General features: G+C 37.9%; 1 protein-coding gene across 3 annotated transcripts in view; it reads left to right on the top strand.

Annotated features, from left to right (window-relative positions):
* The first annotated feature begins 280 nt into the window (after positions 1-280).
* The window catches only part of LOC138175799 (inositol 1,4,5-trisphosphate-gated calcium channel ITPR2), a 529022-nt gene continuing 514383 nt past the window's right edge, over positions 281-14919 (top strand). For 2 of the 3 annotated variants that reach the window (XM_069106292.1, XM_069106291.1), the window contains exon 1: positions 282-957. In XM_069106292.1, the coding sequence (XP_068962393.1) occupies positions 866-957 (92 nt within the window). In that variant the 5' untranslated portion in view covers positions 282-865. Of the gene's footprint in view, positions 958-14919 lie in introns of all 3 variants that reach the window. The other variant, XM_069106293.1, reaches the window with a different exon arrangement.

The raw sequence follows: 14919 nt of genomic DNA, 5'->3' as shown, positions 1-14919 counted from the left end.
CCAGTCCGCAGCACCCGGGGCTGAGTGGGGGATGGATGGGGTGGGAGAGGGAGGTGGTTCCCCAGTTTTCAAGGGGCGGGGTAGGGGTAGGGTAGGGCAAGAACTATCTCAGCCCTCCAGTTTACTCCGCCCCCAGGCCAGATAGGTCTCCGCCCCTTTACATACCGCCCCCCCCCACCTCCCTCCCGCCCCATCCTCACCATCCCTCCCCCATCTCTCAACCCAGTGCCTCATGAGGCCCTAGCTCTCTGATTGGCCGGGAGTCCCCCTCCTCCGGCTTGTCGAATGGGCACAACCAACCTGGTCAAAAATTTCGCCCGAGGCAAAGCGGCACACGCGCGAGCGCGCGCACACACACACTCATACCTACACACAGACACACGCACACCTAAGGAACATTGGCAGAGGCCAGGGGAAGGTAGCGCCTGCTGTGGGTCAAGGAAAAAGAAGGAGGGGAGCCAGAGAAGGGAGGAGAGAAAGGAGGAGGAGCAAAGGTGCGGGAAGAGAGAAAACTCAGCAGAACTTGTGAAAGGAAGAGGAAACCTGTCTGGGAGGCGCTGCTGCAGCCGGGTGCTCTGCCTGCGCCCGCGGTTTTCGGTTGTCTTGGGGCAGCTGCGGAGGGGTAGGCACCAGGCTTGGCTCATGCCCGGCTCCCCGGGAGGTACAGGCGCTGGGGGCCGTGTTCCACGCCCAGAGGCAGTTTGGCCATCCCGGCCGCGTTAGCTGGGGCGCCTGCCTCCTTTCCTCTTCTCGCCGGTCCCTCTCTGCAACGCCACGGCTCTTTGGAAAGAGGGTGTCGAAGGGCATCTGGGGATCCTCCCCAAAACCATTAAAAAAGAGCACCCACTTTAGAAAATGAGACAGCATGTCTGACAAAATGTCCAGTTTTCTATACATCGGGGACATCGTGTCCCTGTATGCGGAGGGCTCCGTCAACGGCTTCATCAGCACCCTGGGGTAAGGAAAGGGGCTTGGGCTGGGGAACGGAGTCTCAGTCTCTTTCTTTTCCTTTCCTTTTCTTTGGGCTTTCCCAGGGTTGGGGGATCTTCTCCAGACTGCATGCACCGTCCCGCCCTCTACGACACTCCCCCCCCCCCCCACGATATGGGTACGACGCTCTTCCGATCCCCAGACTTGAGGAACCCGCGGATCTGACAAGCTTAGGACTGAGAGCTTTGCCCGATCGCACAGGAAGCTGCTTGGGGAGTACTGTTTCTCTTGCAACTCCACGATCTCATGTGGAGAGACAGATCAAAGGAGGAAGTGATTCAGAAACCCTCAAACAGGCCTGGGGAAGAAGTTCACCTTCTTTACTGGCTTCTTCTCCAAAGGTTGTTTTGCCGAAAATGTTGGCTTTTGATGAAAAAAAAAATTCTCCTCCTATCTTTCCCAACCCCCGCCTCCTTCCCCTACCCCCATCTATTTGGTGCCTGAAGTAGCACACACACAATTACCCTAGCTTCTCAGGTGACCGCGGGATGCATTGAAAATATTCAGGAGTCCCAGAGTCACCGCCTGGACTTTTCCCCTTTCTCCCAGGTCAATTCCTTTTGCCCGTACCAGGTGGCCGATCCCCGCAGCTTTGGGGATTAGACCGGGTAATTCTATGCTGAAATTCGTAAAGGGTCTGACAGCTAATAAGCACCTACTATGTGCCAGGCATTGTGCCAAGTGCTGGGGATACAAAGAAAGGCCAAAGACAGCCCCTGCCCTCGAAGAATCTAATGGGGGAGACAATATTAAGACAAGATCAAGAAAGGCTTCTTGCGGAGGGTGGGACTTTAGCTGGGACTTGAAGGAAGCCTCTCCCGATTTAAGGTGGAGTTGGGGAGGTTGAGCTCTACAGGCGTGGGGACAGCCAGGGAAATACCTGAAGTTCAGGGATGGACTGCCTTATTCGAGGAAGAGCAAAAAGGCCAGTGTCATTAGATGGCCCATCATAAGTGTGCCGGGGTGTAAGGTGTTAGAAGTCAGAAAAGGTAGGGAGAGAGCCAGATGACGAATGGTTTTAAAAGTCAAACTGAGGATTTTATAATGGGCTCCCAGTAGTTCCAAGATTCTCCCCTAAGTCTACACTGTCCAAGGGAGGCAGCGTGGTGCAGTGGAAAAATCGCAAACTGTGGAGTCAAAGTAATTGATTTCAAATTCTGTCATCTACCTGTATGACCTTAGACAGATTCCCTCACCTAATTCTGGCCCTCAGCTTCAGCGTCTATAAAACATGAGGGGTTTGGATTAGATGGCCCCTTAGGTCTCTTCCCTAAACTATGATGCAGTTAATCTGTTCTGTTGCTTCTGGAACTCAGATCAAGTTTAGAACCTTTCAGGCTCTGGGCTTTTAAAGAGCTTAATAAGAATTTTATTTTAAACAAAATTCTTGAGATCCACCATTGATTTATAAATAAAAAAAAATAAAGTGCTATTAGAATGAGCTCCCATACTCATGATTAAAGCAATCAGAGTTTTCTGGCTTCCTTAACTTCGATTAATAATTTATTGTTTAATTTATTAATGGTTAATCTTTGATATGGTACAAAAGGAAATGTCTGTATACTTCTCTAAGCACCTATTTAATAAAATAAGGATTTTTAATGCTATGGAACCAATCTTACTACTTTTTAGGATGTTACTGTATGCAGTTATTGTGCTTGTGGTCACATTATTTAACATCAACAGTATTTGAATATGTATAATCCATGGTATAATACAGTCCTACTGTCCTCAGTATTTAAAATCTGATTGCCACAGTACTTATATAGATCCCATTGCAATCCCTAAACTCCAATGGGTATCTATACAAGCAATGTTTGGTACCTACTAAATTGTAGAAAATAAATTATGTATGTCAAGAACCTTGGTTTGCACATTTTTCATTTGGTGAGATACTGTAGCCTTTGGCAGAAATAGTGAAGAAAGTTTAAATTCTGGATTCCAACAAAGTCTTGCCAAGTGATCTTCCTCCCCTGCTACCCCTTCCCACTCCCCATAAACTTCCAGATTTCCATCATGAGATAGACATTACATTCCTTAGATTGGTCCCACAAATGACTAAGAATGCTTTATAATTTGTAGCTGTTATACCTGTGGACAATGAACAGACTAAATTTTTGTTTAAGGAAAATACAGGCTGATATAGGATCTTCTTAAGTTTGATTCAATGGAATGAACACTTATTAAACAAGGTGCATGGCACTAAAACCACAGAAACAGAAAATGCAATTCAGCATCCAAATTTACCTGAGAAGCTTCTTTTCTACTGGGGGATACAACATCTTAACAGAAAAGAAAATGCAAGGTAACTTAGATGAGAGAAAGGACTGGCAAGCACGGGGATCAGGAAAGACTTTTTTTTTTTTTCAGGAGGTGACATCTAGGTTTAAACCCTTTTGAAAGTTTCAGATACTAATAGCAGGTGAGGTGATGTTCATGAGGAAGTCTGTACAGAGATAGGTGATACAATGCCAAATTCAGGGAATTTTGAGGAGGCCAATTTGGCTGGAATTCAGGATGCATGAAGGGAAATACTGTTGTATGAAATAAATCTGGAAATAAATCAGCCTGAAGCTAGATTGTAAAGTACTTTAAATGCCAAGCTCAGGAATTTGTATTTTAATCTAGAGGCAATAGGGAGCCATTGAAAATTCTTGAGCATGGGAATGACTTAGTTCTTTGCTTTTAGAATGTTATTTTGACAAATACATGGAAGGATAGATAGAGATAGGACAGGGGATAGAGCAGGGAGACCAATTAGGGGCTCTTGAAATAGTGTAGGCAAAAGGTGATAAGGGTTAGAACCAGGTGGTAGTTGTGAGTGAAGAGAAGGGGATGGATGAGAAAGATACTGCACAACAAGGGACAACTAGGTGGCACAGTGGATAAAGCACCACCCTGGAATCAGGAGGACCTGAGTTCAAACCCCTCCTCAGACACTTACTAGCTATGTAACCCTGGGTAAGTCACTTAACCCCATGTAATACAGCCAGAACTGTCAAGAATTGCTAAGTGATTGCATATGGAAGGTAAGCTAGAGGGAAGAATCTGGGCTGAAATTGACTCTGCAACAGGAAGGTTGGGATTACTCTCCATAGAAGAGATAAGTTTAATGAGATTTTGGAACTGAAGCTTATAATCATCAAATCTTCATTTATCAATAAAATATTTTGCCCTTATTGTTTATAAACAAATTGAGCATGTCAACTCCATAGTCCATATTTCTATTGTCCTCTTAGGTCCTCTTAGGAGGAGTGTTTGACTTTCTTCACTTGTTTCTGCTATGGTCCAAAACAGATTTCTTTGAAAACTTACATAATATTTGATATTGTTTACTTTTTGTGTTTTGAAATTGAGTTATCCTCAGAGTATGTTTGTACAATCTATTATTTTCCTGCTAATGAGCTGAGTCTTCCAATGCATAATGTGATGGTATCATTATGTAGCTAGGTTGTGTGGTAAGGAAGGTCATTAAAAATGCTTATATTGGCTGGAGTTTAACTTAACTTTCATTGATTAGATGTTCTTGCCTTGAGATGGACCACTCTGTAGTTCAGCCAACTTTCTTAGCATTTGTATGTACCAATGTAGTTCCAGGATTTGTATATCGCCTTGTAAAATCTGCCTTAAAATATAGTCCTATAGAGCTTTAGTTGGGTCTTACTAAATGATAATGGTGTAGTTCTGTTAATAATCTGGTCCTTTGCTGAATGGCATGATGTCAACCTAGATCCTAGAACAGTTCTCTACTATTAAGAAATCCAGAATAAAACTGGCTTACCAACAAGAATAATAACACTTAACTTTTTAAAAAATCTAGTATTCTCTAAATCCTGTCGAAAACAGTAACTATTTTTAATGTTTTCCAAAGTCTTCTACATGTTACATATGTACATAATTTTGCAAAAATGCACAACAATAAACTTATGAAACATAATGGAATTTCTTAAAACAACCCATTCCATGTAACCACTTTAATAGAATATATCCCAAAGGGAAAAGGAGACATACCATTTTTCCTCTTTTAAATGCTGAATAATTAATGGAGTCCTATAGAAATTTTCACTGTAGGCTATAAGGGGAAACTGGATTTAGGAAAGAGGAGAACTAGTGATTACTTTATCTCAAAGCTCCAGTTCATCTTCTCCTTGGTAATTAGAGGTGCTTCTAATCTTTTCTTTCTCCAGCATTGCCTTAATTTAAAAGTTGTGAGTGTTTTTCTTTTTTTTAACGTGTTGTAGTAAATAAGATTCAGATCAAAATGCTATAGTAACTGGCTCACATTTTTCTATCTAATCTTTTAAATGTCCGAGTCCTGTGATTATACATCTTAAAAAGTGCAAGTTTTATATTAAAAGAGAACTCTAAAAGTAGAGAAAAAAAAAACCTGGAATTAGAATCTCGCCTCTGACTATTAACTGTGTGATTGTGGACAAATGCTTTAAGTTTTTTTTCTTTTTGGAGGGGGGAAGGCAGGGTAATTGAGGTTAAGTGACTTTCCCAAGGTCACACAGCTAGTATGTGTTAAGTGTCTGAGGCTGGATTCGAACTCAGGTCCTTCTGACTCTAGGACTGGTACTCTATTCACTGTGCCACCTAGCCGCCCCTAAGTTTTTTGAACTTAATAAGGAAGCTCTTGTTAAGCACATGACCCTTGCAACAAAGCTATGAGGTAAGTTCCAGAGTATCCCATTTTATAGTTTAGGAAATTGAGCTTCACAGAGGTTAAGTGATTTGTCCAGGATCTCAGCCTGATACTACTTCTTTCCTGATGCTAGGCTTATTACTCCATCCACTATGCCACCTACCTGCCTCATGTGTACAAGGTGCATAATAGTACCTTCAATACCCACCTAGTAGTGTTCTCAGATCCAAATGGGATTATATATTATATAAATGTCCATTGCTATTATCATTATTATTATTTTTGTGTTGAGTAAGTTGAAAGGTTCCTTTTAGCTTTAACATTATGTATCTTCTTAGTAAGTTTTGACATTAAAAAGCTGTATCCTTTAAACAACTATTCTAGCCTATTTTTTAAAGTGGAGTATTCAATTCCAAGAAATAAAATTTAAAATATTCAAAAAACCTCATTTGAATAGACTCCTAATGCATGTAGCAATATATGCTCCATATAGATATGTATATGTTTCTATCATAGCAGCCTTCTTGAGCAAAATCGGACTTGACTTGTAAACATGATTGTTTTATTTATTCTTCCATCTTTCTACAAAATGGGTCACAATTGAGATTAACCTTATTTGATGCTAGAGGAACTCAGGAACAGACAAATTTTTTTATTGGAGTATATGGAAGCCAGTTAAACACACTGGGGAGAGCCATTGTTAAATTTTTGTTGTGAGCATTCACACCGTGAACATCTGCAAATGGCATAAAAAGACTTGATTTTTTGTTTTATTGATTGTCTAGATTTAAGAACATGTTAATAATGAAAATTAAACTTAAAAAATGTGTCTTACACACATTTTCCTCCTCGAGAATCAATTGTTAAATATTTACTCCTAATTGTTTAAAATATTACTCAATTTTGTAGATAACCATGCTGGAAATAGATTAGGGAAATTTTGTTATCTTGAGCCCTTCCTACTTAGGGTTTTGTTATTATTTCTTTCTAAAATTTTTCCTCTGAAATAATGGATCAATGGGGCGGCTAGGTGGCACAGTGAGTAGAGTGCCAGCCTCGGAGTCAGGAGGACCTGAGTTCGGATTTGGCCTCAGACACTGAACATACACACATGCACGAGAGGCATACACACACACACACACACACACACACACACACACAGACCCTAGCCGTGTGACTTTGGGCAAATTACTTAACCCCAATTGCCCTCCAAAAAGCAAAAAAACAAAAAAACCCCAAGAAATAATGGATCAAATAAAAAATTTACAACACAAGCCACAGAAAATACAGTTTACGACTTTTTAGCATTGTTTACTTAATGCTTCTCTTGGGTATAGTAGAAGTAAAAAAAAAAAGAATCATGGAAACCTTTGGTAGGTTTTCCATTTTCTAACTTGATTTTAGTGCTAACCCTGAAGTATTTTGGATACATGTTTTCTTTGCCTTTTTATGTACCTTTTCATATTCCCAGAAACCCAAAGCACACACAAAATGGAGTTTCCTGTGGACTTAAACAATGTTATATTAATACGTATATAATTGTTATCACTTCCTGTTGACTCCTCATTCACCCCTTCCTCCTTATAACAAATAAATGTAGTCAAGCAAAATAAATTAATACATTGACTGTGTCTGAAAATGAATGCCTTATTTTCTGTTTCTAGTATCTCTGCCAAGAGGTGGGGGGCAGGCTTCACCATCAATCTTCTGAGGTTGTTTGTGGTCCCTTGAAGTAATCAGAGTTCTGAATTCTTTCAATATTGTTTTCTTTTTCATTGTTGTGGCATGAGTAAATTCTTCTCCTGGTTCTATTTCCTTCACTCAGTATCAGTTTATAAAATTCTTCTCAAGTTTCTCTGAATTAGTATTCATCATTTCTTGTGGCACAATGATATTCCATTACATCCTTGTACCACAATTTGTTCAGCTATTTATTCTCCCCCCCCCATCCCAGCATTTCATTGATTAAAAAAAAAAAGGCACTGCTATAGAGTACTGTTGACTTTTCATCCTATTTCATTACTTTTTATTTAATTGTGCAGTTGAATCCAACAAGCATTTATTCAGCATATGATAGATGCAGAGCACTGTTCAATGCTGCTGAGTATTCAAAAACAGAACCATAAAAGTCTATGCCCCTATGCCCTCAAAGGGCTTACAATCTAATAAACTGGAGTGAATTTTTTGTAAATTAGATAAGGACAGACAAACAATTTATTTTCTGTGTTTGAACTTGTGCTTCTAAAGAATGGGCAAGACAAATATCTCTGCCCCTCCCTCCCCATTTCTCCCATAATAAGCATATTGGGAAGGTGAATTAAATTGTGTTATATTATAGAGAATTGACATGGCAGTCAAGGCAGAGGGCTTGTCCTGGCTCTTCCAGGACTGTGTGATCTTGGACAAGTTATTTAACCTCTCTTTGTCTCAGCTGCTTTGTCTATAAAATAAGGGGATGTACTAAAGGGATTCTATAAGGTTCTTTCCAACATTAATATTCTATATATTTAGCTACCTCTTAGTAAGAAAGATACTATGGAAGACCAAGCTCTCTTTATGTTTATCTTTTTAAAAATACGTTTTATTGATAACTTTTGTTTTAATATCACCTACATTTCCCAATGTTTCCTTTTCTCTCTCTCCTCTTCAGAGAGCCATCTCTTAAAGAATAAAAAAAGGAAGGTAAGAAAAATTAACAAAATTAACCAAAATACTGAAAGATGCTATATGCAATTATCCTCACCCATGGTCCACCATCTCTACGAAAAATAGAAGGGAGATGTATTCTCAGATCTTCCTTTCTTCGTATCCAGTTTCAGTTGTTTTATTGCAGTTTTCCCCACTTACATTGTTGTATTCATGTTTTCCTACTTCTGCTTTTTTACTTTGTTCCAGTTGTGCCATCATGCTTCTCATGATGAATTCATGATGAATGTTCTTTTTTTCTTACAGCACAGTCATATTATATTGCATTCACATATCAATATTTGTTAGCCACTCTGTAATTGATGGGCATTTTTGATACCACAAAATGTGCCAGTATCAATATTTTAGGTTACATTTGCATTTTGGAAAGCTATTTGGAATTATTCAGAGAACAGGAAACACTGCTTTCCACAATGGTTACAATAATTCATAGTACCACCAACAAAGTATGTGTGCCTGTCTTTCCATAACCCTTCCAAAATAGATTATCCCCATACTTTATCATCCATTCCCAGTTGCTTGTTATGAAGTGAAACCTCAAGGTTGTTTTCATTTGCATATCTCATTATTATTAGTGATTTGAAACATTCTTTCATACAGATATCAATAGTTGGCATTTTTTCCTTTGAGATCTGTTTATTATTATTTGACTACTAATCTATTGGGGAATTTCTTTTGTTCTTACATGGTTCTGTTAGTTGTCTATTTATCTTGCATATCAAACTCTTATCAGAAATATTTGATAAAAAGATTTTTTCCCAGTTGACCTTTTACCTTCTAATCCTAGTTGCATTAATTTAAAAAGTTTCCAATTTCATGTAATCAAAATTTTCTGTTTTACCTTTCTATAATTACCTCTATCCCCCTTTTTTGTGTGTGGCTAAGAATCCATTCCCTGTGGAAAAATTATAAGGAATGATCATGACCTTAAAGAAAAACTGTGAGGAGACACTGGTGGATTCATGGGTGAAGTACATTGTGCATATTTTCAGACTATTTAGATGTATCAAGAAGTTTTGCTGATTTATTCTCTCATTTTTCTGTAAAAATATTATTTGCTATATCACATGGCTCTGAGTAGAAGGAGAGGGAAAGATACTGGGAGAAATTTTGATGATGTAGAAAAACAAGATATCAATAAAAATGATAAAAAAGAGTTCATTCTCTAGACATAGCTTATTTGCTTTTTTCTAATTTTTTTATCACGTGATTTTGATATTTACTTCCTATGTTAATTTTAAAGTTGATTTAGTACATGGTATGTGATGCTCTTCTAAACCCAATTTCTGCTAGACTGCCTTCTAGTTTTCCAAGAAATTCTTGTTACAGGGAATCATTTCCTAGGTTGTTTATGTTTTTGGTTCATTGAATACTGAGTTATTGAATTCAGTTATTCCTGATTTTCTTCTGCTTTTCTATTTTAAGCTACTTGGTGGGCTCTGTAGTTTGAGGATTGAAAATGCTATTTATTCCCTTTTCATTTCTACTTTTCTCATTATTTCTTTTTTTTAAGTCTAGCTTGTTTGTCCTCTACATGAATTTCAGTATCATTTTGTCTAGCTCTACAAATTATCTATTTGATAGTTTGATTGGTATAGCACCAAATCTGTAAATTAACTTCAGTAATATTGTCATTTTCATTATATTGGCATAGCCCTGCCATGAACACTGAATATTCCTTCAGTTACTTAAATTGTTCTTTATTTCTTTAAGGAACATTGTATAATTCTAGAAAGGAAATGAGTTTGCTTTGGCAGATTGACCCTAAGATATTTCATGCATTTTGCATTTATTTGGAGTAGAACTTACCTTTCTATTATGGTCTTATTTTGTAGACTGCAACTTTACTGAAATTATTAGTTGCCTGCACCAGTTTCTTTACTGATTTCCTAGGATTTTCTAAGAGCCATCAGAAAACAGATAATTTTTGTCTCCTTTTTGTTTATCTTTCTCCTGTCTTACCACTTTGGTAAGCATTTTTAGGACTATGTCAAATAAAAGCAGAGAAAGAGAACATTCTTGTTTTTAACTTTTGTTTACTGGAAAGTGTCTATTTCTTCATTACATATAGTACTAGCTTTTGGTTTTAGATGCATTTTATCATATGTAAGAAAATCCCTCTATGTCTATGTAGGGTTTTTAGCATAAGTAATCATCATATTTTGGCAAAAGCTTTTTTTCTGTAGTTATTGATATGATCGTGTAGTTCTGGATATTTTTGGTTTCTAATATGTTTAATTATGCTAAATTTTATAATGTTGAACCATCCTTGCATTCCTGGTACAAATACAGATTGATCATAGTGAATTATTTTTTTGGATAAATTGCTATAATCTTCCTGCCAGGATTTTATTTAAAATTTTAGAATCAATATTCATTAATGATAAAGATACAAATTTATACAAATTCTTTCTTTGCTTTAACCTTCCATGGTTTAGGTATTAGGGTAATATTTGTCTCATAAAAGGTGTTTAATAGAGTACATTCTCAGTTTTGGAGAATAATTTGTGTAGGATAGATGTACTTATTTATTTATTTATTTATTACCGCATTTGTGTCTCAGTTAAAAAATTTTTTTTGATACTTTTTTTCTTTAATTCTATACTTTGTCCCTGTGATTAATTTTGGCAAGACTACTTTGATGCAGTTCTCTATTCCCACAGGCTCTCTTCCCCCTCACCACTCCCTCCCTCTTTCCCACTTGTCAACCCTTTCCCTAGTTTTCAGATTTTACTTAAACTACTGATTTCTTTTCCCCTTTTATTTAGTTACTTCTTTCTTCCTTTCTTTCTCCTATTGATTAAATGTTTACTTAAAAATCCCCCCCATTCTTCTTTTCTACTTCTTGTGTTAGTTTTTTCCGTGTCTTTTTCTAGGAACTTCTTTGCTTTTTTCTTTCACTAAATCTCTTCCTTTCCTGTTTATTCTATAATTTCATTCACTTATTAAGTGTCTTCATTTATTCTTTCTTTAATATTTTTGTATTTCTGAGGGATTTAAAAATTCTGAGGTATTAGATGTGAGCACCTTCTTCTAACCAATGTCAATATTACTGATTTTATAGGTCTCACCTTTTTTTCTGATGAGTACCTTGCTCCTAGATGTATCAATTTATGAGGGAAGTAAAATATGGGTGGAAGCAGGGCCTCATGGTAGAAATTATCTTTTAAACTTAATGGTGAAATTTAATTCTATCCCTTGATCTATTCACAGTCATTTCCTTCTCTGTGATTATAACTTTTCACCTTGGGGTACATGTTCTTTCTTCCCCCTCCATCTTTCAGGGAGTTATCTACCTCTAGGAGTTCACATATCCATTTTCCTTTGGCAGGGTGTTGTCTTTGAAGGCACAATACTTTCTTAGAGAAGGTCATCTCCCAATGTACCAACTCTCCCTAAATTAAACCTATCCATCTCCTATCATAGGCATCCACTTTCTCTTCTCCCAGGGAGTGTTTTTCATTCAGTTCAATTCTCTCCCCCATTGGGTTGAGAAACTCCTTTCATTTCTTCATTTTCAATCCTTTCTTCCTACCATTTCTTCCATTCTCATGCAGCATCTCTTCTTTCTAAGAAATGGGAACAGATGTCATCCATTCCCTCTTCATCAATGGTCTTATTAAATATATATCACCTGGTTCCTTCCCTCTTCCACCTCTTCTCTCTCCCCCTTCATTCTGCAGTTTTGTCCTCAAAAGGCACCTTGATTCACCTACAAGGGGATTGTGGGTATCCATGTGCACTTCAGTTTTGCTGAACTCCACCATCACTTTTATTCCTTTATATTCTGCTTTATCCTTTTGTGAGCTTAAAAAATTCTCTCTTGATGATCCCTCTTGATTCTCTCCCTCCTTCCCTCCTTCCTTCCTTCCTTCCCTCCTTCCTTCCTTCCTTCCTTCCTTCCTTCCTTCCTTCCTTCCTTCCTTCCTTCCTTCCTTCCTTCCTTCCTTCCTTCCTTCCTTCCTTCCTTCTTTCCTTCTGTAATGTTCAGCCTTTTCTTTTTCATTAAAAACTCTAAATATGGAGTAATTTATTTCATTACTCTTTCCTTCCTAATTGTACTTATTTACTTTGACTCTTTGTGACCCCATTTGGAATTTTCTTGGCAAAGATAGCAGGAATGGTTTGCCATTTCCTTCTCTAGCTCATTTTACAAATGAGGAAACGGAGGCAAACAGGATTAAGTGATTTGTCCAGGGTTAGCTAGTAAGTGTCCAAGGCCAGATTTGAACTCAGATCTTCTTGACTCCAGGCCCAGTCCTCTATCTGCTGAACCACCTAGCAGCCCAAAGTCTTTCTAGTAATAGGAAATTGCAAATATGGATTCAAGGAACAAGTCCACAGATAGGTTTGTCTATCCCTGCTATGGGAGCAGGGAGGTTGGTAAGAGGGAGAACACTGAGTGAGTGCTTCAAGGATTAATGTTTTCCCATATCAGTTCCAAGGATTTTAACCTTGTCAGGATTCTCTTTTTTCTTCTATGGATTCAATTATAATTGCTTTATATCTAGTGCATAATTACACTTTATCAGAGGTGTTTGAGATCAGTGGGAATTGGGTACAGTGCTCATTAGCTTGTTCGTTCTGCGATCTATGATAATGTTTCTGAATAGTTTAAAGTGAATTAAAGGAATTATGACTTCCTACAGTAAGGTTTATGTGCATTGGTTCAGTTTCAAAGGAAATCAGTGAAAGGAATAGAACACAAAGCTCCAGCTCTATTCCTGTTCTCCGTGTATTTGACCACTCTCTATAAATTGCCTGCTTTTTCATATTAAGCTTATAATCATCCTCCATGAAAATTGACTTTGTTTCAAGACTGTGTACAAATATTTGTGTGTATGTGTATTTCTTGTTAGATTATGGTACAGTACAACATAATTATGTAAATAAGTGTAAGACTATTGATTAGGAATTGTGCAGTTACAATGATGTTAAGGACTTTCTCTAATAATAAAACTGCACTGTTCCAGTTTATTGACTGGTGGTATCAGTTTGGAAAAAATGTTCCTCTTAAGTAATGTAGCCCAGTTTTTCAGTCTGACTCTTTGGTTTTTTTTTTGCCCATCTTTAGGGCTGGCAGTAGTTTTTCTTATGTCTACTGAATTTCAGTTACCCAATTTTGAATGCTCTGCTTGTAAAAATTTACATGTAACTTTCCTTTGCAGTTATTCTTTAACAGGTGTTACCCAGGATTTCTGAATTACAGTTGTAACAAATTGAGAAATATTATTTCCTCCTATTTCCCCCAGGGTCTTAATGTGGTGTTCTCTTTTCTAGCCTTTTTTCCAACTGAGTTTTAAATGGCCCAAAAGACTATTCCTGGAAAATTCTTATATTGAAAAAATAGGAAGCCATCTTAAATCCTTTCAGATTAAGGCAAATGCTAAATAAATTAATTGATGAATAGACTTTGCTTTTGGGAAGAATTCATTCTACAGTTGAATTTCCTCCCTTCCTCTCTTGTTTCCGTCTTCCTAGCATTGTGTTGTAGTAACAGGCTCTAGTGGGAGGAATTCTGGACTTGGAATTAGGATGCTCTAGATTCTGATTCTGTGTTCAGTATTTATTAGCTCTGTGACTTCTCTGATTAACTTCTCTGATCCTTGGCATCCTTAGCTTTTAAGATGATGATAATAGCTATAGTATCAACCTCAAAGGGTTACTATGATGAGATAATTTCTTTTTTTTTTTTTAAGCAATTGAGGTTAAGTAACTTGCTCAAGGTTACACAGCCAGTTATTTCTGGGTATGGTGGTAAGTATCTGAGCCTGGATTTGATCCCCAGGTCATCCCGACACTGGGGCTGGTGCTCTTACTTGCTGAGCCACCTGGCCGCCCTGATGAGATAATTTCTATAAAACCATTTGAAAATTTTGAAGTATTATATAAATTTTAGTCATTGTTATGATTTTGTTGTTCAGTTGTTTTAGTCATGTCTGACTCTTCATGATCCCATTTGGGGTTTTCTTGGCAAAGATACTGGAGTGGTTTGCCATTTCGTTCTCCAGCTTATTTTGTAGTTGAGGAGACTGAGACAAACTGGGGTAAGGGACTTGCCCAGGGACACACAGCTAGTAAGTGATTTGAGCTCAGGAAGATGAGTCTGGGCTGAGCTCTCTACCCACTGTGCCACCTAGCCTCTCCATCATTATGATTTAGGGTGCTTATTATTGTTTTCTCTTCCCATCAGCTTGCCTGTTGACCCAAGGCCTCTTTGGTCTCCCATCACAACCTCTGATATTTAATGACTTCAGACGATGTTTAATCAATGATTATCAATAACATATAGGGGTTACTGGGAGCTGAAATATTAGGAGACTTCAGTCAAATATGCTCCTTTCATTGTGAGAAGTCAGTGTGAGGAAAATAGTAATTATTATTATAACCAGCATTTGTATATCACTTAAGGATGGCAAAGCACTTCAGTTTTATTGACTCATTTAATCCTCACAATAATCCTTTGAGACAGGTGCTGTGATTATCACTACTTCCCCCCAAAAAATGAAGAAGAAAACTGAAATTGAAACTTGGTCTGGATTGCATAGGTTGTAAACACGAGAGAGAAACAGAGAGAG

This window comes from Petaurus breviceps, unplaced genomic scaffold (assembly GCF_028583685.1).
Source record: "Petaurus breviceps papuanus isolate PSGF00001 unplaced genomic scaffold, PetGlider_PUasm1.0 79, whole genome shotgun sequence".
NCBI lineage: Eukaryota > Metazoa > Chordata > Mammalia > Diprotodontia > Petauridae > Petaurus > Petaurus breviceps.
Note: the sequence above shows the minus strand (reverse complement) of the source record. Positions and strands in the feature narration are given on the sequence as shown.